At 41.0% G+C, this 23411-nt stretch overlaps 1 protein-coding gene across 1 annotated transcript; it reads right to left on the reverse strand.

Moving 5' to 3' along the window:
• Positions 1-416: 416 nt before the first annotated feature.
• DBX2 (developing brain homeobox 2) lies at positions 417-16003 on the reverse strand. Its single transcript, XM_015854907.3, has 4 exons — positions 15312-16003; positions 8271-8366; positions 3413-3600; positions 417-1367 (listed from the first exon to the last, which is right to left on the reverse strand). Exons 1-4 carry the CDS (start codon positions 15808-15810, stop codon positions 1050-1052), a joined length of 1101 nt encoding a protein of 366 aa, XP_015710393.1. The 5' UTR covers positions 15811-16003; the 3' UTR covers positions 417-1049.
• Between the last annotated feature and the right edge of the window lie 7408 nt (positions 16004-23411).

The following is a 23411-nucleotide window of genomic DNA, read 5'->3' on the forward strand; positions in this document are numbered from 1 at the left end:
AAGCGACTCATTTTAAATTGAGTAACTTTAATACTACTATTTCAAGCTCCTTGCCTTACACAGAATGCTGTCCTGTCTTTGATACAGATGTATGCTGACATGTATTAATGGGTACCAGTTTAATGAGGAATAAGTCAAGAATCAGACAACAGTAGCATGCCTTCTCCTTCAGTACTTCTCTAAGAGAGGCTGCGGTAGTAGACTTTCCAATTTTAGCTCTCTTGCATAGTCAATCTGGGCAATAATTCTGCATATAGCCATCATAGTTTTGAAATACAGCATAGATAATAAGAGATTGCACTAATAATGTGACAAAATGCACTGAAATTAAGTTGAAAATGGTTTTTGTTTCACCCACAGGAAAAAGAATAAAGGAGCTGGTGAACTGTATTTCCCTGTATGCATCCAAATCAAAGTGGTTTAAACACAGTCCATTTTATTGGCTGTTTGTCTTTTTATTGCATACTGTACTATGGTCATCAGCTGATGTGCAACTGCATTATTTACAACTAGCTGGATACTGATACAGGTGAGGACTGATGGCAGAAACATACTAAAAGTGCTTACATATGTCTACATATGACACCTACTGTGTCATATAATCAATCTCAAAAAGAACCAAAAGCAACTTATTGTCTTCAGGGAAACAGGGTTATTCTCATCTCATGCATAAAATAAATGGCTTGGTCTAAATGCAGTGAGAGATAGAAGTGGTTTTCTATCAGTGTGTTTTAATGAAAATCTATACACAGTGCAGATGTTTAACTCAGAGCAAAACTTCAGCTTCATGCTCTTCACTTTGCTTTACTTACCATCAATTTCTATTTCACATTTAAGGTCATTACAAGACTGGAAAAAAAAGACATGAAAAGACTGAGTATTGAAAAATATTTCTTAAATCATTAGTCGTCATTTTAATGGTGTTAGACTTTACCAAATTCAGGAGGCATAACTAGTTAGCTTTACAGTGTCCAAATATTGTTAGTCTTAGAAGACCCCTCATTTGAAGCCTGTACTCTCCACTCAATTTACAAACTGGCCCTACATTCTTAGTCTGATGATGTAACTGCCTTATTTGCAGCGTCATGGTCAGGATACAAATACAGTGGGCTCTGTGATGAGTTTGCTCTTGGAGGTGGTTGTGTACTAGTCAGTCTTTCAGCATTTCCTGGAGACTTCTCCATCCACCTTGGACTTGTCTGCTCCTGAGACACTTCCCACACAGAGGGATATGGGGAGGCAAAATTCATGGCGGACTGTGAGAGGTAGTTTTCCTGAAGACCTTCTTGGAGGCACCTGTTGGAAAGCACTTCTTTCTCTTTGGAGTTTCGCCACTTCATCCTTCGATTCTGAAACCAAATTTTCACCTGTTTGCAAGTTAATGAGAGTTTATTAGCTTTTTTTTCCCTTTAAATAACATTGTCTTCACATGATTTTTTTTCTTTTTTTTTCTTTTTTTTTTTTTTTTAATTTTCCATCCCCTTAGTTTCACATTCCCTCTTTATTTGATGTTACAGTAGATCCAATTAAGCTGACTGATTGGCACTAGCTGAGCATTTTTCAATTCCTATTTGCTACAGCTGAGCTAAATACTCTCTTTGACTTTCCCTTCCTCAAGCAAGTGATTATTTGGTGTAAACTGGAAAGATGAAGACCAATGCTAGGGATTCTGCAGTCTGCTTCAGTATAATCTTTCTAGACAGATAAGAATTCTCAGTGTAAACTATCATTGCCATTAACCAAATTAGGTGATAATCCTAGTAATGTGGAATACTCCTTTTACATGAGGCTATAAGAGCTAAGACTGTCCCATCTGCAAGCAGAGCTTGGTCATCATAAAGCTTCAAAATGACACAGAAGTTACAATTTAAAGATATTTTATCTGTCTAAATACAGTTTTCCATGGGGTACCTGGAAGCGTGTACTTCTGAAATAAAATTCATTTTTCAGAAACTTTTCTTTACAAAGCTTGAGTGCTCAAAGACATTAATGAAATGCTGGGAAAAGCTTAGGGAAATACATGTTTCGGATCTGTTAGATTAAGAGAAGAAGTGAGCATCTGTGGAAGAGAACCCAATCAGATTATTCACGTTATATTCTTTTTTCTCTTAAATATCAGCATGAAGTTCTAGCATTCAGATACTTGAATCAAAGGCAAATGGAATGCAGCTGTGGAGGACTGAGGGTCACTGCCTTAGCTGGCAGAAATGACTACTCCAGTACAATCAGTCAGATAACTGAAGAACTAGCCTTTATGGTTCGTGGTTATATGGTACTCTTCCTTTTATGAGAAAAAATTAATTAGACATGGGTATCATCCAGTCTATCAATATAAAAAAAAATATTTTCTAGTTGTGGTACCTGTTATCTATGTCTCACTACATTATTTTCTTATTTCCCAGGGCTTTCTTGAATGTCAAGAATGCAGATGAACATCTCAGTAAAAACAGCTGTGATATTAGGAACTTGACTATATGCTAGGGTTTTTTAGGAAGCTCATTGGTGAGTGCAATTGGATGTTTTCATTGAAACGAAATAGTTTATCCAGCAGAGATGACAGCTCTGTTCGTACTGTTTATTTTATTGTTTATATCTGGCTTGAGATGGAGTCAGAGTCATTCAGGTTGCAACCTATCGCAACATCTCATCTTCCATGCAAAATGAAGCCAACTGCAAAGTTAGATTTAACTGATTAGGGCCTTGTCAAGTTCAGAAAATCTCCAAGAAAAAAATGATGAAGGCTCCCATCACCATTCCCAGGTTTTTCTGCACACCAGACAGCTCCTGCCATACATATCTTAAGTACATTTACTCCTGCCAAATGCAAAGAAATCTGAGTATACTGTCAACTCTCACTCTCTTGCAGCTACACTCCAGAAATTGGTGTCTACTCAAACACTTTCAGAATCCACTGGATGGGCTCTGATACCAACCCCTGAGGAACACCACTTGTGACCAGTAGCTATCTGGATTTAAGTCCATTCACCACTAATCTCTGAATCTGGCCATCAGGCCAGTTTTTTAACCAGTGAAGAGTGTATCTATCCAGGCCAAGGGCTGCCAGCTTCTCCAGAGTACAGTGACAGACAGCATCAAAGGCTTTGCCGAAGTCCAGGTAGATAACATCAACAATCCTTCTCGCATCCACCAAGGAGACCACTCAAGGAGATGAGGCTGGTCAGGCAGGAGCTGCCTTTCATAAACACACGCTGCCTGGGCTTGATCCCTCAGTTGTTCTGCACCTACCATGTGACTGCACTCAAGATGATCTGTTCTATTTTGTTCCCTAGTACTGAGGTCAGGTTGAAGCAGCTCAGGGCTCACTCTATGCTGTACAATTTCCATTCTTCAAGACCACTTTAAAGATTTTTCTTCAAAAGGATGGAGCTACAGATTTTCTGTGATTCCTTACCTGAGACTCCTTTAGGCCCAGGTTAATGGCCAGTTTCTTCCTGTCTGTTTTACTGATATACTTCTGCTTCTGAAACATTTTCTCCAAAGCCTTCCTCTGGTCTTCAGAAAAGACAGCTCTTCTTAATATACCTCTCCGGGCTTTGGAGTTAGATTCCTGGGTCAGAAGAGGCAGGACACTTTCCTCTCCTAGTAGAAATAAATGAGAGTTTCACATAATAACTAACATATATTAGAGAAATATTAAGTGCTGTTCATTATAATGCTAGCAGACCACTGTCCCACTTTTGATTTGTTGCTGTTAGAAGTGTGTCGTAATGCTTCAGTCATGTTCATTAAGGGCTAAACCCTCACTTGGATCTAGAGGTGTTGTCAGTGGCAATGAGTCTCTCCTTGACATGGTAAAGAGTAAATCAGATGAGTTCATAGAGGAACATTAACACTGGACCCATACTACTGTAAAATTCAAATACAGTCAGGGAGAAACTACTCTGCTTTCTTTTGCACGTTACTATCGAGTAAACCACAGTAAGATTTCCTAGTAGTTTATTTTCTTGTGTGAGATGCAGAACCAGATAAAAAGTGGTCTCTAACACTGATTCAGAGAATCTAAATAGGCTTCCTTTAGTTTTGTTTACTAATGAAAGGCTTTCAGAGTGAACTATGTCTCAGAAAATCCATGTCCATTCACTTACTTATTCTGGAAACCATAGCAATTTCTTTATTACAGGATTTGGGGAGTACTTGAGCTTATTTCTTTCACTCTAGTTTCTAATCCTTTGACATCCCATAGCAAGTCCTTAGTAAGGCACATTTCAATGAATTCAATCATACCTACTTGATCTACACCTAGAGGGGAGCCTATCATGGAATACAGCCTTAAATGTGTGTGACAGAACTGAAGTGGAAAAGTGGGAAGTACTCACATTGTCTCTTCATTGGGCTCACAAAGAGCATACAATAAATACATCTGGATAAATGTTTTGCCTTCCTCATGCCCAGTAAAGCCCAAAGATCTAGTGCTTTCCTGTGCTCCCTCTCCTACAGACATGGTGTAATGGGAGTGGTCCTAGTAAAGCCTGGTATGCCTCCAGCAGTCCCAGGTTTCCCCATATGCTCACTTAGGGAGCAATACCTGAGATTAGTTGAACAGGGCTTGTCACTAAGGATCAGAGGTAAAATTGAATGGAACACTTACAAAGAGCAGTCCTTTGATTCATGCCATGCCATATGGTCGGACACCTACGACCTTCCTGTGAGAGGGCAGCCACAAAGGTGGCTTTGGTTTGCGTCACTTGTAATTTGGACTTTAAAGGTGTGAGCTGTCCTGTTGATGACACCTTTCCACATGCGCATTGCAAGACTGATGTCCTAGTTTAGAATTACAGCAGCTGCAAAGGTGTGCTGCTGTTCAATTTCTGCCAAGGATTTAATCATTCCCATATCAAAGCCAATGGCAAAACTCTTATCTAAACCAGATTTTTGAAAACACTGTGTATGTCTTTCATGAAAAGGTCTATTCTAGTCAACTGTGAAAGTAGTGAGGAGGAATTAAATACATTCGTTAAATAAATACAGTGCTCTTGAAAACACTAATCAAATCCAGATGCAGCTTTCACAAACTGTTCCTTGCGGCTACACCACATTTCAAATTCTGTATACTATACATAAATACACAGGAGTACAAGTATCTTTAAACACCAGTAGAGGAAAAAAACCACACATACACAGAGTGTACTGTAGAACTGTGTACGTACAACAATGAAAAATTAAAGTGTGTATATGTATGTCTTGCAGAGTTGACTTGTGGTGCTTCCATAGCACACATTCTACTTGTTTGATATTACATACATTACACACATATACTGCCTTGAAGTGAGACCAGTACAGGATAAATATTAATAGCTGAGCAAGTATACAGTAATCTTTCCCTAAAGATCACTGTCAAACACTAGTGTTTAGGAACATCTGCTTTTAGAAGCTTCTACTAGACATGCCTTTTACAATCTTTTCCACATCTTAAGAAACCTTCTTTATATTTGTCCCTTATAACAGTATCTGGCCAAAAGTAATTATTTTGATTTAAAATGTTACACAGTAGAGAGAAGTCTAAATTTATATGGATGTTTTTCAGTTTTCAAAATGATATCTGGAACCAGATATAAAAAAATCATAACCTACTGGTTACTGTCCTGATATTTATCACACAGTGACTCTCCATCCAAATGAAAACAAACTATCTGCAGAACAAAAGTCAAAATATCACAGCAGAGGTTTCTGTAAAGGGCAACTGGGTTCGTATTTCTCTGAGGAGCACACAGTTCCCTCAAGCCCCCCCCCCCACACACCTCGATCTGATCCTGCTTACAAAGCCGGTTGCAAACACCAGCCCTTCTTCCTTACTTGTTTGGGGAATTTAGGTTCCTTTTTCCAGAGAGCCTCCAAGTCATTTCTGATGAATCATCATCAGTTCTCAAGTGTGCTGGAAGGTACAGTATGACAGTGGAAGAGCTGATACTTTCTCTCATAGAATGAGAGATACCAGTGAGCTTCACAGGGCTAGCCCTTGACACCCAGGATGAATTCCACAATGGAGCTGTCAACTCAGAACACAGAATGCCAGGTTACGTGACCCCTTAAAATTTGTCTTGCCTGGATGGTTGTTCACAGTCAATCAGCAAAGAAACAACCTCCTGCCTGCCTCCTGAGGTGCCAATTAATCCCTTTAGAGGCAGCATGCAGGGTACAGCTTAATGCTTGCATTAGAGTAATGTAGTAGTGAAGCATCTACAAACTCTAAGGCACAATACGTGACTGATTCTAAAAGCCTAACTGAACAAAATTTACTCAGAAACAGAACAATCACAAGCAGCAGTAAGCAACCATTGGGTCACTCATTACTGAGTCAAAAAATTTAAGACTCCTGTTTGAGATAACAAATACTCATCCCCAGTTGAGTAGCCCAGATTTCTTTTAAGAGCACCCCATATTCCAGGATGTATTCTGACTCTGCACTCAAAAACTGCATTTCAGTTGGTGGGGTAAAGGATTTTTCAGTAAGCCAAGAAACGCAGTCATTCATTCACTACAACTCTATCAAAATGAAGTAAGTTAGCTTGAGGGCTGTCAGCGTGAACGTGCATCAAAAGACTTCATGTTCTACTGATATAAATGTGAATCTATTACCAACATTTCCCTATGTTACCAGTTTAATTTCTGTGGGCTTTTTTTGTTGTTGTTGTTGTTGTTGTTTGTTTGTTTGTTTTAAGACTTTTGTTTGTATCCTAGTATATAGTGATAAATGTCCCCCCTAATCTGTGCAACTAGTCTTCATTTGCCTTGATGACAGAGACCACCTTGAAGGAGCAAGTAAAAGCTTTAGTCATGGTTTCCATTTTTTCATTTGAACTCAATACATTCTAGTTAAATGGACAATTAATAGGTCACTTCCAAAATAGTAGTGTATCAGTCCTGGTTAATAAACAATCCCCACAGTTGATAATAGGCCTATGTATTCAGCAAGTCCCTGTATACACTCAGCTCATCCACTAAATCCCTTTTCAGGTAGACAGGGTTATATGGGAAGATGAGCTAGAATGAGTCTATAAAAGTCAGTTTCATTCACTGCTTTATTTTTCAGTCAAGTGCTTTAAATGGTGTCCCGAAAATCTCTTGGAATGTGAGACAGGAGAAAAGACTGGCACATAGAGTATTGCTTTATGGCCATACAAAAGGGCAACTGACCCCTGCCCAGGCCTTTTCAATGTGAAATGGTTCCTAAAGTTCATCTGCACAGTGAAAAATTGTGGTGAGGTCGCGTGTGGATGAGTAAAGTGAAAGTGGTGATTGGTCATGGTGCTGTCAGCCATTGTGGGAGAGCCAGGGCCATGTAAAATGCTCTGTGGGAAAGTGTCAGCCCCCTAAAGAGGTGCTCAGAAACTTGCAGCTCATTAAACTGCCAGCATTTGCTGCCTCACTTGTCAAGAATCATTCAACTTAGCAACTGCTCTTCTGAAACATTCATAAAACACATGCACGTAGTCAGGAAGGGTCTGAATGCAACTGTGATAAAACAGTATATGCTACAGCACGCACGAACTCCAGTTTCCATTTGGATTTGAAAAAGGATTTGAGCTTTTCCTTCTTTCCTCCTGAAAGATGATGAGCAGATGAGTCTTCTGTATGTTTCTGAGCCACAAATGTGTAAAATCAAGAATATATGTTCTTACAACAGGATATGCAAACTTCGCAATCAAGGTTAAATTCAGATTTGAATGGAAACGCATTCCAGCTTTTAATCCTGGGTGCAAAGGGTATGTGGGCAAAAATTCTCAACATATGTCTTCACATTTTTACATTATAATTAAAAAACAAAAAAAAAACAAAAAAAAAAAAACAAAACAACAAATTAAATACATGCATTTGACTGCTCCAAAAAGAATGACTACTTTATTTAAATAATGCTAGAGCTTCCTGAATCATAATGTATCCTTGACAGACATTAAAACGCAGCATCCACTTTAAGATCTTTCAGCTCTTTTCTTATTTGCAAACATTTATTGACAGATATTAAAGAGTTACTGATTTTTAATAGAATCCTTTCTAGTAAACTGCAAACAAGGAGATTTCCTAGGTTAGCTCTGTCTGGGTGTCTCAATGTCATTAGAAATCTCTCACAATTGCCCAGTGTACTTAAGTTTGATAAATCTTTGGAAACCTTCTGAATAGGATTGCTGTGATTTTACTAAGGAATTAGCTGCTGCCATTGCATCACCAATTAGCTTTCCAGAACACATTAAATCCTGCTGCTTTGGTTTACAGAATAACTCAAGCATTACTGATGAAGCATAAAAACTTACTTGGAAAAGCAGTGGGGGATGCAGGGTGCTGACAGGACCCACCGCAGCATGCTGAGTAGAATGGCGGGGCTCGGAGAAAAAAGTGTTTGGAAAGAGCTGCAAAGAAAGCATAGATCTAATTGATTACCCATTGAGCATGGGCGATATTCATAACAACAGTCGTCCAAAAAGTCAGTGTGTAAAGTCCTGCCCCACAAGTTCTTTTTCCTTTTTTTTTTCAAGGTGGTGATATTTTTTAAGGCAAACAGTGATAAACCAAGTAATCGCTCTTTAATTTTAACAAGGTTAGTTTATATCTATTGCTTAAATATAACATGCAAAACTCTCACAATATATCTCTTACAAGAACAAAACTCTACTCTAAGTGAAATTTACTTTTCTAATTGCTGTAATGCTAAATATTAGGATTGAACATGTTGTTTCAATAATGCAGTCAAAATAATTAGTATAATGCATCTCATATAGTTACATTAAATAACTCTAGAAGGTGTAACATCCCAGGGGGAAAAAAAAAAAAAAAAAAGAAGAAGAAGAAAAAGAAGATGGATTCTCAAAATGAATCCCCAGCTCTCCTGCTTATACTGTATTTAAACCAATAAAGACTTTGATAACTAAGGAAAATGAGACAACCCAGGTGAAAACAACAGCGCCTGATTCTGTCTTCCTAATATTGAGCTCAATCTTTCTGGAGAGTGTTCTAAATCTAAATAAGCCACCTGCTGAAGGCAGCTCTGCTTAATACAATAAAAACTGCAAAACTATCCCACAGAATTAGGTAAAACTTGGTAATGTTTCTATAGAATTTTTCAAAACAACGAACCACAGAAACCTTATGTTTAAAAAGTAGCTCCAAATCCAGATAAAAAATTAAGAAATCAGAAGCAAGGAAGGAAGAAAGATGAATATATATAAGCAGCATTCTTTATTGTTGAAAGTTTCTCAACCAAATTTAAAAGGAAAGATCACTGAGAATTAGGTTTTTGAGTACATCTGCTATCTTCCAAAGCAAAGAAAGATTTTTGTAGAAGCCCAGTTCCAAACATTTTGAAAATACTTACTTCTTTTCTTTTGTTTTCATCTAAATTCATACAAGCTTAGATGAAAATGTCTTTATAATGATTAAGTATTTTCTTACTGCAGCTTTTCATCAACACTGCTGCTTCTAATGAACTAAAACTATATTCCACGATGAACTAATTGCCTATAGTTTAGGTGCATGCTTGCACACGAAGTAACAGTTTATGCCAAGTGCTAGCAGTCTAAAGTTTCTCTTTTACATGAGACCATCAAATATGGAACAGTGTCCCACAGAGCTTTAAAGAGTGTTTAAAGAATGTGCAGCCATATTTTATCTGTCTATGTATCTAAGGGGCTTCAGTGCAGCCGGAGAGGTACATAAGGTGAACTGTAACTGAAGAAGCAAGAAGATGGGGAAGGAAAAGACCTACCAGATAATCTCAGCCTTCCTTCTGAACATGAGAGTTTGCTCTTAGGAACACTTTCTATCTGCTGCTAACGCTTTATCTGCAATAGTTTTGAAACTCCCACATGTATCAAATATTCCTTAACTGCTATACTGTCTTATTCATTAATCAAAGCTTAAGCATCTTATTCATGTCATATGATTTTTGTCATGTCAGCCTGTCCTTGATTTTCCCTTTTATGGGCCCTTAATTCTCTCCAGTTCCTTGCTCTTTTTTGATAATGTGGTATCACAATATAGATGAGTACCAGGAGAAAGCTGGATAAATAAGGATTAAATGATCTACTGCTTCAGAAAGATACCTGCAAATAAAGATAGAGAAATACGAAAAGGTATGTTTTCTCCATTCAGTAAATTTCTCAACAAATGAGCTACAAGCATAAGGGCAGGAGATGGATCACTATCAAAACTTAAGATGTGCAACTTGCTTAACAAAACCTCAAACCAGCCACACACTTCTACTATGTTGTGGCACAGTAAGCAGCAAAGAGCTCTAAGCAGAGATCTGCTCAAGATTATGGAAATCATTCTTTTGTCTTACTTGGTCATTTTACTTTATCTCCTCAGCCAAGTCCTGGCACATATTCCTCCAAGGGAAGATGTTTGACTAAGTAGTAAGATGAAAATGAAATCCTCATACAACACTGAACCAAGTGGTTACTGAGACTGTTTCTCCAGGTTGATTCATTCTAGATCCTGTGGAATAGCCAATGACATTCTATCTCCTAAACCTGTAGCCGATAGGTTTTTTAATTGATAAACTTCTTTAATGTGCCTCAACCACAGTGTTCCATGAGTAAATTATAAGTTAGGTCTATCTAACCACATTTCCAGGTCATGTCTTCTGAAGCAGCTGCACTCAGAGCAAAGTCGAGGAGTTACAAAGTTACATCAGTAAAGAATGCGGCACAGTACGATGATACTCAACTTTACTTCAGGAGCTCTATGTGGAGAGAAACATTAATGCATCACCTTAATACATATGGAAAGCATTGCCTATGTTTTCATTTTGTGGTCACATGTATCGTATCATGGCCACTTTACCAATACTTGTGGATCAAGCAACTTGAAGCAAACATTATTTGGCTGAAAATTGCTGAAACGTCAGAATATTAATTCTGTATTTACTGGCCAGATTGAAGCATACAGTAACAAAACTGTAGCTTTTGCTTCAAGTCACATCAATTAAACATGAGCCATGGGCTAAATCCTAACAATTCATTTGCAAGATACCCAATTCCTGGTATTACCTGCACAGGTCTCCCTCACTACACGTTTTTTTTTCCCTCACATTTAGCTGGTAAAAACACAGTATAATCTTGTGACAAGGGTAGAACCATCTCGGAAGGGTGATTCACAGAGCAGCACAGAGCCAGCCACAAGTAGTGCTGAGAACAAGAATGAAATCAGAGCTCAAACTGTGTGAACCCAGCCCTGTCACTCTCCAACTTCTACTAAGCCATCTCCAATTACTGCTAAGCCATCATGGACTGCTTTCCCTTGTGGATCTAGTCCTGGCAGGAAAATTTAATATGTAAGCATTAAAATGATTCTATTTCACCTGAGAAACCTGGAGAGTTTCTGCCTATTAAGTGGGTAAAAGTAAACTGCAGTTTCCCTCATACATTTATTCCTGGCAATGACTAAAGTAGGCTCTGCAGAGCAGCAAGAAGCTGTATGTCCTGAGAAGCTCCATGTAGCCAGTACAGCAGTGACTGGGCAGGTCAGAGGTCCAGCTGAGCCACACAGCACCACCTGCTCTATAACACAAGCAACATCCACAGCCCACACCAAAGCCTGCACGGACCTCTCAGAGTAAGCAATAAAGGCTCCTTCTTTCTTCTCTATGCTTTGTACATGCCTTTGCTGTTGAGAAAATGCGAATCTGGTGGAAGGCTTCATCTCCTGCTTTGCTCAGCTCCTGTCAGGCACTCAAAGGCTTGCACAGCCCTGGCACTGTTAGCTTACCTGTTCTCTTTTCTCAGTTAAACATTTTTAAGGGCATTATTGTCACTACTCTGTCTAAAAATTTGGCGTGCTAAGCTCCTTGCCTAGGCCTCCTGTACAATCAATGAGAAAAGCTGCTCCATACAAAGACTTGGCACCTCAAAATAAATGTCTAAGAAGATATATTGTGTCATTCTGAGGAGGTGTCTCTCTGTATCAACTATGGACTAGACACCATATATGGACAACTAGATTAGACAAGACCCCTTGATTTTTAAGCAGTTGAAATAAGATGGCATTCTTAGCTTGTCAAAATAATACCATCCTCTCTACAGACTGGAAAAAATGATAAACTTCAGCCATAAAGAATTATTATCTTTGATCATCAACACATTTAGGAAATAATTTCCTCAAACAAGGTAAAATTAGGCTCACATGCTGCAAAAGGGCAGTTCACTCATTTTCATCATTGCAGCCCCAACTCAAAATCTTACCACTGTAAAATGCATCATTGACTCCAGCAGTATGCACTGAAGAGCTGCAATTCTTACCTGAGCCTCCTCCTGCTTTACACACTTGAACTCATTTTCATTCTGAAAAGACTTCATTCCCAGCTCCGTTATAGGTTTGACTGATCACAAAGATAGAAATATTAAAGTACAAATTGGTTTGCAAAACCGAATTAAACAAGAATGACGCTCTGTGAAACACTTTCAGTGGTAAATGGAAAGAGAAGATTTCCATTCCAACACTGCCCCACCACAGCTGTCACTGTGCCCAGACTGCCCAGCTGTGCAGGGCGGGAGTAAGGCTGGCAACCTTACACAAAGGGAAGAGGCAGCTTTAAGAGCCACAGTGCAGCCATTCTTTTAAGGCACGCTGGGCACCTCAAACCAATTCTATCAAATGGATCAAGAAGTTTTTTGGAAGCAGGAAAAGATGCTATGATTTAAATTATCTCCCGGTTTTCATAAAGAAACAGGAGATTTTACTAAAAGCAGGAAATAAAGCAAAATTATTATTATAGGACAGATTTACTGTCATCACATCAAGGAGAAAAAACTGACACTGGCCCAAAGAGCCAGTCTGCAGATGATGACTCAGTTTAACTTCCCTGCACTGTTACCAGTTTCCTGTATTACCTTAGGCAAGTTACTTCCTTTGCCCCAGCTGCTCCTCTAAGCAGTAGAGGTCTCTCCTATCTCACTGGCACCTCTTTAAAGTCTAGGGTACATTATCTGTATCTCATCGCACTCCAGATAATTTCCCTATGCCAGAAAATGCTGAGAGAAACCCTCAAGTCTTCCATTTTATCCAGAAGGTGACAATAGCACTGGACCACAAGGAGAAGGGCCAAATCAAAGATTAGCTAGCAAAAAACTGCAGACTTCCTTCCTACTCAGAGTGCACTAGACTGCTCAGAATTTCTACTTTAGTCTTCCCTCATCTCTTCACGGTTGAAGTATAAGCTGCACAGCCGTAATACATTTCAATGGGAAAAGCTGGTTTACAACAGTGTAATTTTAAATGTTTCTACCTAGGAAGAACACTTTTCTGGTTCCAGGGCTTAAAAGCAGAACCAGGTTCTGCGCTGTGTGTACAGCTGTGGTTACAGAGCATGCAAAGTTCTCACAAAGCTCAAAGTAGGATTGAATTTCTATTTTATTAAGGCAAAAGGTCCTAAACAAGAAGAACCAGGCCCACAGGAAGAACCTCTCCCACTGACACTGGGAGAAATTCAGTCCTGTTAGGCAGGAATGGTGCTTCATGTGCGCTGAAACTGGTGGGCCCAGTTCAACATTCTATCACCAACACTGGCCTGAGAGTAAGGCACGAAGCAGCGTGCAGGAATTCAGAATAACTATTAGCCAAAAACCTGAATTTGGAACTACAAAAGCAATACAAATTATTGATCCCAATAATTTTGATACTTTTCAGGGTGTTTTTTTCCCCCCTTCACTTTAAACCTTGAATTGTGCAAATCTAATTTGTTAGAGCACTTTCAATCCCCCTGTAACGTGTAAATACTACTAGCTCAGAAAGACTGTTTTAAAGCTATTTGCTTTATTCTGTTCTGTAGTCTTTACTAAGAGCTCAGACTAAACTACATTTGGAAGTCCAAACTGAAAAGTGTTTACTCCTCCAAACAAGTATTTAGTACACATAAAAATCCCTACATTAAAAAACCCCCTTGCCTGCTGTCAGGAAGTTGCTTTAGCAAGACTCAATGATGTCTAAAGTTCCCTTCCAACTCCTACAGTTCTGTGATTTACCTAATAAAAACTCCTTAGTTAATACACCCTCTGTAAACCCTGAATATCCATGCTCTGACAGAAGAGCCTTTTCCCCTACCAGAATACAAGCAAGGAACTACAGCCTGACCATGCGAGCGTTACTCAGAATTACCATTGACCAGTGTGTGAACAGTTCCTGTAGAGCACGCCAACGCTAGAGAGAAGAGACTCCTTAGAAACTACAAAATCTGGCTCAGTAGAGCTGTTCTGATTTAAGCTACATTTACAAGAACTCAGAATCCTAAGATTGCTCATCACCCTAAAAGATGTCAGTCAGACCAGTACCTATTACCCTTACCAGACCCTATGCATTCCTGTTGTACATCTACATTAGCAAATTTTCTTAATGAGTGCATAATGCATGAGGAAATCTAGTATTTCTCACTGCTCAAATGTAAGGTTTTTTACCCCAAAGTTCCCTATGAAACCAGTTGTGGGCTAGAAAGAAATGTAGGGTCATTACTAGAAAGGCTTGACCATGCAGCGCTTCACAGGTACCCAAGTAGGTCAGTGAAAGAAAACTAACTCTGGAAGAAAGCAATTGAAACATTCAACATTAAGTAACGTGTGAGAGTTAGAAAAAGGCTACTGATAGCTGTGAGTGCTGGAGGATCTGCTGTCCTGCTTCTACGTGTGCTTTGTGCATAGAAAAGAAGCGTCGGCTCTACAACTTAAAAAAACAAACAAATAAAAATAGAAATGAAGAGAAGAATGTGCAGCTAATTGCAGAAAGATGGTGTTTGTCCTCTATCCTGCCTTGGGAAACATCAACATGTGTTTAAATAGAGGAAACACGTTTAAGACACGCTGACATCACCGAGGTCTGGAAATACTGAAGGCACGAAAAATGTTTCGGATTTTGCAGAACAGTTCGTAGGATTTAATTAAAATAAAAGTATATTCGGAAAGAAAATAACTATTAACAGTTCCGGTTCCACAGGGAACCACTCGTTAAACACCCGAAAGCCTCAGCTCAATATATTGTCAGGCTTCTGTCTTATTTTAAGCGCATGAAAGACTGAATGATCACATAGAAAGATTCTGAACACCCCACAGAATGCTGAAATAAACTGATCCATTAGAACATAAAGGGAAAATACAACATCCATAGCTGAATTTTAGAGACTTTGTAATCCAGCCTCAACCAGCTTAACGACTGACAGAAACGCTTGTTCCTAAATACGCTTTATAGTAGTTCTGTTCAGGCAAAACACACGTGGCACATTAAGAAATAAACTTCGCTTCGTAAAATCGAGCCTCCAGCGGCCCGGCCGCCCCGCCCGCTCCCCGTCCCCGTTCCCCGCGGCCGGCGCTCACCTGTGGCCGCCGTCGGGAAGACGCCGCATCTATCCGCAGCCGGAGCCCGTGCTGCCAGGCGGCCGCCGTCCGCCGCCGAGGGGTTAAGCACTTGGAAAGCCCATCTGGTCGGATAGGGACCCCCCGAGGGGCTGATTTGTTCCGCCGCGGGGCACAGCTTGAGGGGGACGGGGCTGGCGGGGAGGGGACGGAGCTGGGCAGGGCTCTGCGGAGCGCCGGCTCGCAGCAAGTTCTCGATGAGGAAACTTTTGCCCAGGCTGCCGAAGCCCGGCGCCGCCGGCAGGTTGAGCAGCGCCGAGGAGCCCACCAGGTCCCAGTACAGAGCGCTGGGCAGCATAGCGAGGGCAGCCCGCCCCGGCCCGCCCCGGCCCGGCCGCGGCCCCTCACTGGGCTGGGACGGGGCGCCGGGCAGTGGGGCCGGGAGGGCTGCGGGGAGCGGAGCGCTCGGGGGAGGCACGCCGCGCCTCTCCGCCGGGCTGGAAGGTGTGTCCAAGCGCATTCATTATGTCAGCCGGGCCGGGGAGTGATGGACGCGGCCAACAATGCCGCCTGGCCCGGCAGCCCCTCGGGAAGGGGGGGTAGGGCGGGGAGCGAGGAGCGGGGCGGCCGCGTCCTCCTGCGGGGGTGGCTGCCCCCTGCTACCCGCCGCCATGTCACCCCTGAGGGCGACCCCGGCGTCCCGACATGGCGGCGGGTCCGCGGCTGCCGGCCAACCTGTGCCGAGGGGACGGGAGGGAGCGGAGCCCCGGGCTCGAGCCGCGGTGGCCGCGGTGCTGACCGCAGCGCTGCGGCCCATCGGCCGACCTTCTGATCTCATGAGGTAATAGGAAGATGGTCATTAGCTCAATCCCTCTGGGCATTTCGATTTGCTTTTTCAATATATTTTTAATGCCCCCCCTCCCCCCCCCCAGCCCCCCAGCCCTGCTGGATTTTTAACATTTGGCTCAATAAATCTAATTGAGATCAACACAGCGCTGTTAATCATATTTTCCTGAAGATGTGGGAAGATGGTATCTGTAGGCATAAACATCCTTTGGCAGGAGCAACTCTGTTTCTACTTGTGTATCATCTTCCTTTTATTTATTTACCTAAAAAAACATGTAACGTGGAAGAGATGTATCATTTTCCAGTGAAAACACGCATGTGGGAAGTTAAAATTGGATGCTATTCCCAAAGGCTTGGAGGTGTCTTCCTGTTTTGCAGAGAAATCCTTTTATTTCAAGCAGGTGCTAACTGGCTTCATCTCGGATATTCCCTGTAGAGCCTTCTGGAGCAGGTCCGTCCCTTATTACTGTATAGCAGTAGCCTTGGACATTGTAACTGGGTGGTTATCATGGCTACAGCCAACTGAAGAAGTGAAACTGTTTTTAGACAGCAGATGGGAAGGATGGTTCAACTCTGTTGAGACTTCACCTACAGTGCTGCATCCAGGTGTGGCATTCTCAGTGTGGGAGAGATGTGAACCCTTTGCACAGAAGAAGGCCATAGAAGAAGGCCTGATAGCAGGTCTGTATGGAAGTTGGGGACAGACTCTTTAACAGGGTCTGTTGTGATAGGACAAGGGTTTCAAACTAAAAGAGGGGAGACTTAGATTGGATATGAGGAAGAAGTTTTTTTACAATAACAGTGGTGTGGCACTGGAACAGGTTGTCCAGAGAGGTGGTGGATGCCCCATCCTTGGAGACATTCAAGGTCAGGCTGGATGTGGCTCTGAGCAACCTGGTCGAGCTGTGAGTGTCCCTGTTCATTGTAGTGGAGTTGGATTAGATGACCTGTAAGAGTCCCAACTCAAACAGTTATTCTATGATTCACAGATTCAATCACAGATTGAACTATTGTGATGCCAGGCGATAACTTCGGAGCTGTGAATTAATCACTCAGCCCAGGCCTTCCCTCATGTCCTCAGGTAGCTTGGTCCACCATGGTGGTAATATCTGTGGAGTTGCTTCATGCCAGAGGTTCATGGAGTGCAATCTTCTTTTTTTAGCAGTAGCTGTAAGTACAAGGAAAAATAAGAACAAAATGAACATATCTGTTAGTTTCCCTATAATATACTCCCTTTCTGTGAATGTTCACAGCTCAAGTTTAAGCACTTACATTTGCAGATCTGAAGGTCGTCATCTTTGTGAGGTCCGGATGTTAATGCAAGTACTTTACCTGTGTGTACTTTGAGACTGGAGTTGCCTCTTGCTATGGAAAAGGACAGAATCTAGCCTAGTGCAAGCAACAGCATATTCAAAGCAAATATGTGACATTGTAATACTAAGATACAGGAATATGTATTTACCATGTTACTAAGGGAAAGAATCGAGTCCTTGCAGGAGAGCACCTGTTTTAGAACTTTGCAAGTAGCTGCATTTTTAATTACATCTCATAAATTTATTCACAGTTAAGGATTTTTTCTGTCTTTCCTTTCACTGACCAAATTCTCACAGAGTTCCCAAGGGCCTGAGTTACTGAGAACCATAATTCAGCACTTGGGAAAGTGCAGTTAGTCCATCCAGCTGTGCTGCATGAATAAAAGGTATTCACCAAGCAAAAGATGGTTGTTAATGACAGAAGCCTTCAATGACAGGCTCAGGGTTTGGTTTCCTCCAAAGCCATTTCTCATGCCAGAGTGACTACTGTTGTGTTAATCTCAGCTGCGTAGTTTGGCATGATTAACAAGTTGCACATTTCTGTGAAATAGAAGGACAACACTTGTAGGATTTGACAACTGCTCTGCTTGGTGGAAGAGAGCGATCAATTGCTACACAATCAGTTAATAATTCATGTCAGGTTCTGGCTGACTTCAAGGTGCAACTGAGTCATTGTGATGAGTTTAAGCAGTTCCCTTCTTCACTCCCATCTCTTATTCTGGCTCCACAACTGTTGTACAACAGAACACTGTGAAATAGCCCTTGCATGTTGTAAATAAGATAGTGAAATAAAAATGATTTTTTCAAGAGATTTATAAGGGAAAGCTAAAGCCACCTGAGACAGTTAAGTAAGAGTGGTAGCATAGAACTGGCTGAATGAACTCTTTAAACAACAGTAGCCTCTCAGCAGTTTGTCCTGGGGCACAGCTCTGTAGCCCTGCTGAGCAGCACTCCTGAATTCTCTATCCTCCAGGTATGTGAGAACAAGATACAGTCAGGCCCAAGAGCTATTATCTGTCCAAAGCTGGAGAGAACAGTGCAAAAAAAAAAAAAAAAAAAGTATGGATTACTCATTCAAACCTGAAGTATGAACTAATTTGAGTGTAAAAAAACAGGTGGTATCCTTAAACCGAGGTCCTTTTCAGTGAACACAGCCTGGTTATGTGTGACATAGAGATCCTTTGCCAGGGAGCTGGAAAGTGGATGCTTTTTGCCTGGATACATTTAACAAGTAGAGGTGGTGTTCCCATTTCTTTTCAGTTGGTTCAGCAAATTTGGAAGGTATTTAGGCTATTTGAATTTTGCCAATCTATTAAATTACTTTGGCTTTAACCAGATTGAATCAGAAGAAAGTTTTCCTTAACTGGATAGCCTGGCTTGTTCTGAGGTGGCTGGAAAACATTAAGATATACTTCTCAGGTTGCAGAGCTTAAGGAATGAGGTATACGAACATGGGTGAAATGCCCAGCACTCTGTTATGCCTTTCCCACTGCAAGTCCAGGGTACAGCCAAACCATAGTATTTAATGCATTGAGCACAAAGTCCATGCAACCGAATCAAAGTTTCCCCCATGACAGTTTTTCTGCCCCTTCTCAGGTGACATGTCCAGCCTTGAGCTGGACGTTGCGTCTCCTTCTCAGCCCCAATTCATGTTAAGCTGAGCTCTGCCTTTAGTTCATACTGTTCTTAAAGATTTTCCCATTGCTTAACTGGATGCATGTATATTAGCGATCAGATGCTCCTTTTAACTTTCTTTCCAGTAATTTCTTACTGGTTTGCTGGCATGTTTGACTTGCTTCTAAAACTGCCACATATATGACTAGTCAATAAGCTGCAGCAATCAACCTCAAAATCCAAAGAAACAATTCTTTATTCATTTTCTTATTTTACACTCTACCAGATTCAGTCAACATTTACTATTTTTTCTTTTTTTTTTCTTTTTTTTTTCATATTTACATACATTTAATTTTCTTGCAAGCCCTATTTAACAAGGAGAATGTTCTTGGCTAAGACAACTGCTGAAGGCTTAAGCTGCTGAGGCGTAGGTCTCAGTGCCAGTGACTTACTCCAAGGTACTCAAAGGATAATGGGATGCTCTTTTATTTTACTACTTAAACTACATCGTAAACATGCAGCGTGGTTATCACAGGAGAAGATGCACTTTCCAGGACCTTGTAGCAGTAGCAGCTGAGAAGCCTTGGAATTCAAAAGAATCATGCAAATAGGGAAAATCCTACCTACTCTAAGACAAACACAGGCAGAGCACTTAAAATATCTGAGGTTGACTTAAGAAGAGAAATAAGTCACTCAAGTGTTCTTTACATTCTGTTAAATTCAGATAAACTTTAGCACACCTGCTACTTGTAGGTTTGAAGACTTCATGTGGTGTGAGCCGTCTGCCTCTATGCTTCCAATGTTCCTCTTTGGCAGCCTGAGATGCTCCAATTGTATTAGTGCCATTTCATTCCATGTAGCCAAGAACAGGGATCTTGATACAGAAACAGACACACGCTTGCAGGAGACAGAGATGAGGTAATTCTAATGCTCTGTTTGCTTGAGCGTGCCAAAGGCAGCTCTACACAGTCATAATTTTACTGGATTCTTTATATGCCACTTTAGAGACATCTATTTTAAACCAGTTGTTAACAATTTCCAACTTAGCTTTTCCAGTAAAAATACTGTCATATGCTCTCTACTTTTCTGCTTGTAAGCTTTGGAGTGACATATTCCAGCCAGAGGAAAAATGTGTGAATCCTACAAGAGAATACACAGGCTTCTTGGGATTGATTCTGAGATTCTTACTAAATGCCTTGGGCTTAAGGATCAGAATTCATTTCTCGTAACATAATTATCTGCTGTTTTCTAAGTGAGATGTATTTTCCACACTTAGAAATAGATGTCCCATATTGTTTTGTCTAACCTAAGCATGGTAGACATCAACATGGAAAAGAACATTTTGCAAAACAGTACCAAGCTTTCCAAGCACGGGCTAGTGTGCACTGTGACATCAGTGCAGAGCTGCTATCAGCTCTTAGACATTATGGCTTGAAATTTCCCCTCCCTGCTCAAAAATCACTCCATTGACATTCCAGTGATAACGGTATTTGGGTAGGCTGAATGTCCTGGACTGGGACGGACTCTCAGTGTCTTGTTATGCTAACCTGGGTGCAAATCACTCTGAGGACCTCCAGCCTGGAGACACCACAGAAGAGCTGGGACAGAAGTAGAGCAGACATAGGTGCTGCTCTGCAGGAGGAGTTTAAGTTCGGACCCTGAGTTTATTTCTACATAGACTAAACTGTCTAGTTTGCACCTGCTGCTTTTTGTAGAATGAAGCTGAGGACATATTTCAAATGCAGAGTTTGGCAGCTACATGGTTTGAAGCATTAACCTGGCAGAAGCTGACCTCTTCAGCACATCTCACATCAAAAAATGCTACTGTGACTTGAACTGTGCAGGCTTTGCTGGAGGAGTCTCACCTGCATTGCATGCTGATGTGCTGTCCCACAGACAGCCTTCAGAATCTCTTCCCAGAAAATTCAGGGTGTAGAAGGAGAGGATAATTCTGTTTGCACGCTCCGGTCCTATCACAGGCCACTGTTTCCTCCATTTGTCATAGAATATTTTCAGTACATTTGGAGGCACAGACAGTGCTCAGAAAAGAGTAAGAAATTCCACTGCCGTCTTGCTGTGTGAGCAGCAGCGAGGGGCAGCCTACAAGAGAGCCTGGGTGGGCTGGTATTCTGCACGGTTTCCTCTTTAGCTGCCCACACACACCACTTGTGAGGCTCCCAGAGCTTGCCAGCCAGTGCTGCTTTTCAAGGGAGGAGCAGAATTGGCATCCAGCCCACAACATTACAAGATTTGGGGCACCCTGTTGCTGCTGTTTTAATTTCTGAGGAGGCAGTTCTCCTTGACACTTGCTTCTCTTCCTACCTCCTGCTGTGATTTTTTTTTACAGCCCTGATATCCTGAAAGCAATATAAACTTTGCCAGGTTAGTCAGGCCTTTGAGAAGTCTAGATTTAGCTAAAGCGTTTCACAGCAATCCCAGCTGAACTTAACTGTTCACCAGGAAACTCTGCTGTTCTCAGGAATCACCGTCGTTCTTTACAAACACAGATGGAATTAGCATTCTTTCAATCCAGTTCCATAAAAAGCTTCAAGAGCTCAGTTTCAAATGACTGAAGTCATTTCCGTCAAATCTGCCTTGCCATTAGATCTCAGCAAGCTGCAAAAAAACACATAGAAGTGAAATACTGAAGTGTGAAAAGGAACTGAATCCCTGTCAAGCTATGTTGCAGATGTGCACCAATTCTTACTGCAGCATGCACCCTGACTTCCATGCATGATTTTAGCACATGCTGAGAACTAGTTATAAGGATGGGATCAAAACTTTATAGCTATGCTTCTTCTTGCAGAATCCACACATGGAAAACTGCAGTCCTAAAGGATTTTAATTGGAAATTTTATTTTCACAGTTTGGATTTATTTAATTTTTTTTTTAGCTTTGTGACATACCAGGAGTAAGTTGGAGTGTGTGAAAGATAGCTTATGTAGTAAAATGTATGTAATTCACATTAAATTAGACATTAGCAGGACCTACTGCTCACAGTCTGACCCAAAGGATCCAAAAGAAGGTGTATAAAATACACGTTGAGTTCTTGAAAGATAAGTTATATTCCTGAGAATAAATTGTATTTACAACTCTGCTGATGTGAAATACAGAGCTTATCCAGTTATCTGTCCAGCATCATCTTCTGTACCTAGGTGTGATTTAATCTCCACACAGCTGTGTTGGTACTTCACGCATCTGGTGATACGAAAAGCAGAGTGTTTCTGAATGTCTTACGTATTCCATACAACTTCTGTTGTGTACCTTTGTCATCTTAGGAAAGTGGTGCAGTTAGAGACTCGTGTAATCATTTCAGGGAATGGTTTCCAATATTGGATTTACCATAAGAAGGATACAGAATGCTACTGAAAAAGAAATCAGATACCATAATGTTAAGAAGTGTCGTAATGTAAGATAACGTAAGAAGTGTGCACCCTCTTTGTGCTTGGTTTGAACAGAACAAATTCAGTATTTTTTTAAATATTAGAAGTGATTGTTAACACAGAAATGGCAGATAATTAGTGTGCTTATGTACATTTACCATTTAGTTTCATTGACATCATCAGTTTCTTTTAAAGTTTGTAACAACGCAGAGGAGTGTATGAACACAAGCTACCGCATTCTGAAGTGTTTTACCCTCAGAAGTGAGGGTTCATGGTTTGGTGAGGTCCCATGTGGCTGACTTGAATGATTCTGGCACTTTCTAACAGAAGTGTTAGGTCACATAATGATGTTTCAAGGCAAAGAAAAGCACCACATCGTTTCTGCAGTTGTGAATGAAGGAAAATGTTGACAGCAAGGTTTCGATCAAACATTTGCAAAGCAATTTTGCTGTCAGTCAAGCAAAAATTTCATTCAGGTACCACTGCATAATAACTGCTGGGCTGTTTCTCTTTACCATTCTCCTTTTTACTTGTTACCAGAATAATATAGAAAAGATACCTAACCTCACAGCAAAGTGAAGACTATGAATCATAGAATCATAGTCTATATCCCAAGTTGGAAGGGACCCATAAGCATCACTGAGTCCAACTGGTCTGAGCTGGACATGCTTTGTAAAGGATGTACAAGAAACAAAGGGTTACCTCCATTTTGCTAAGTAACAAGAAATTCAATAAAACCGTATTTGTTGTTTAATCATTTACCCATGGGCAAACTCTCTACATAGCTATCAGAATTTTGCTGTGTTGTGGCATTTCTTCTCCTCACTTCATTATCAAGGAAAACAACAGCAGACTGAAGCAACTCACCCCAACATCATCCTTTTTCAGAAACAAGCATAAGTGCTTCATGAACAATTTGGGGATGGGGGGAAAAGAGAAGGACTGTGAGGCTGCCTGGGGGTTCT

This window comes from Coturnix japonica, chromosome 1 (genome assembly GCF_054131305.1).
Source record: "Coturnix japonica strain WE chromosome 1, WE-NBRP24, whole genome shotgun sequence".
NCBI lineage: Eukaryota > Metazoa > Chordata > Aves > Galliformes > Phasianidae > Coturnix > Coturnix japonica.

Bases quoted from the DNA above. Each gene is read 5' to 3' on its own strand.
- DBX2 (XM_015854907.3), bottom strand. From the start codon at position 15,810: ATGCGCTTGGACACACCTTCCAGCCCGGCGGAGAGGCGCGGCGTGCCT. The intron at 8,367-15,311 runs GTGAGCGCCGGC...CTTTCTTTGCAG, and splicing joins CTTCCCGACGGCGGCCACAG to CTCTTTCCAAACACTTTTTT. The intron at 3,601-8,270 runs GTAAGTTTTTAT...TATTTCTACTAG, and splicing joins ATCCCCCACTGCTTTTCCAA to GAGAGGAAAGTGTCCTGCCT.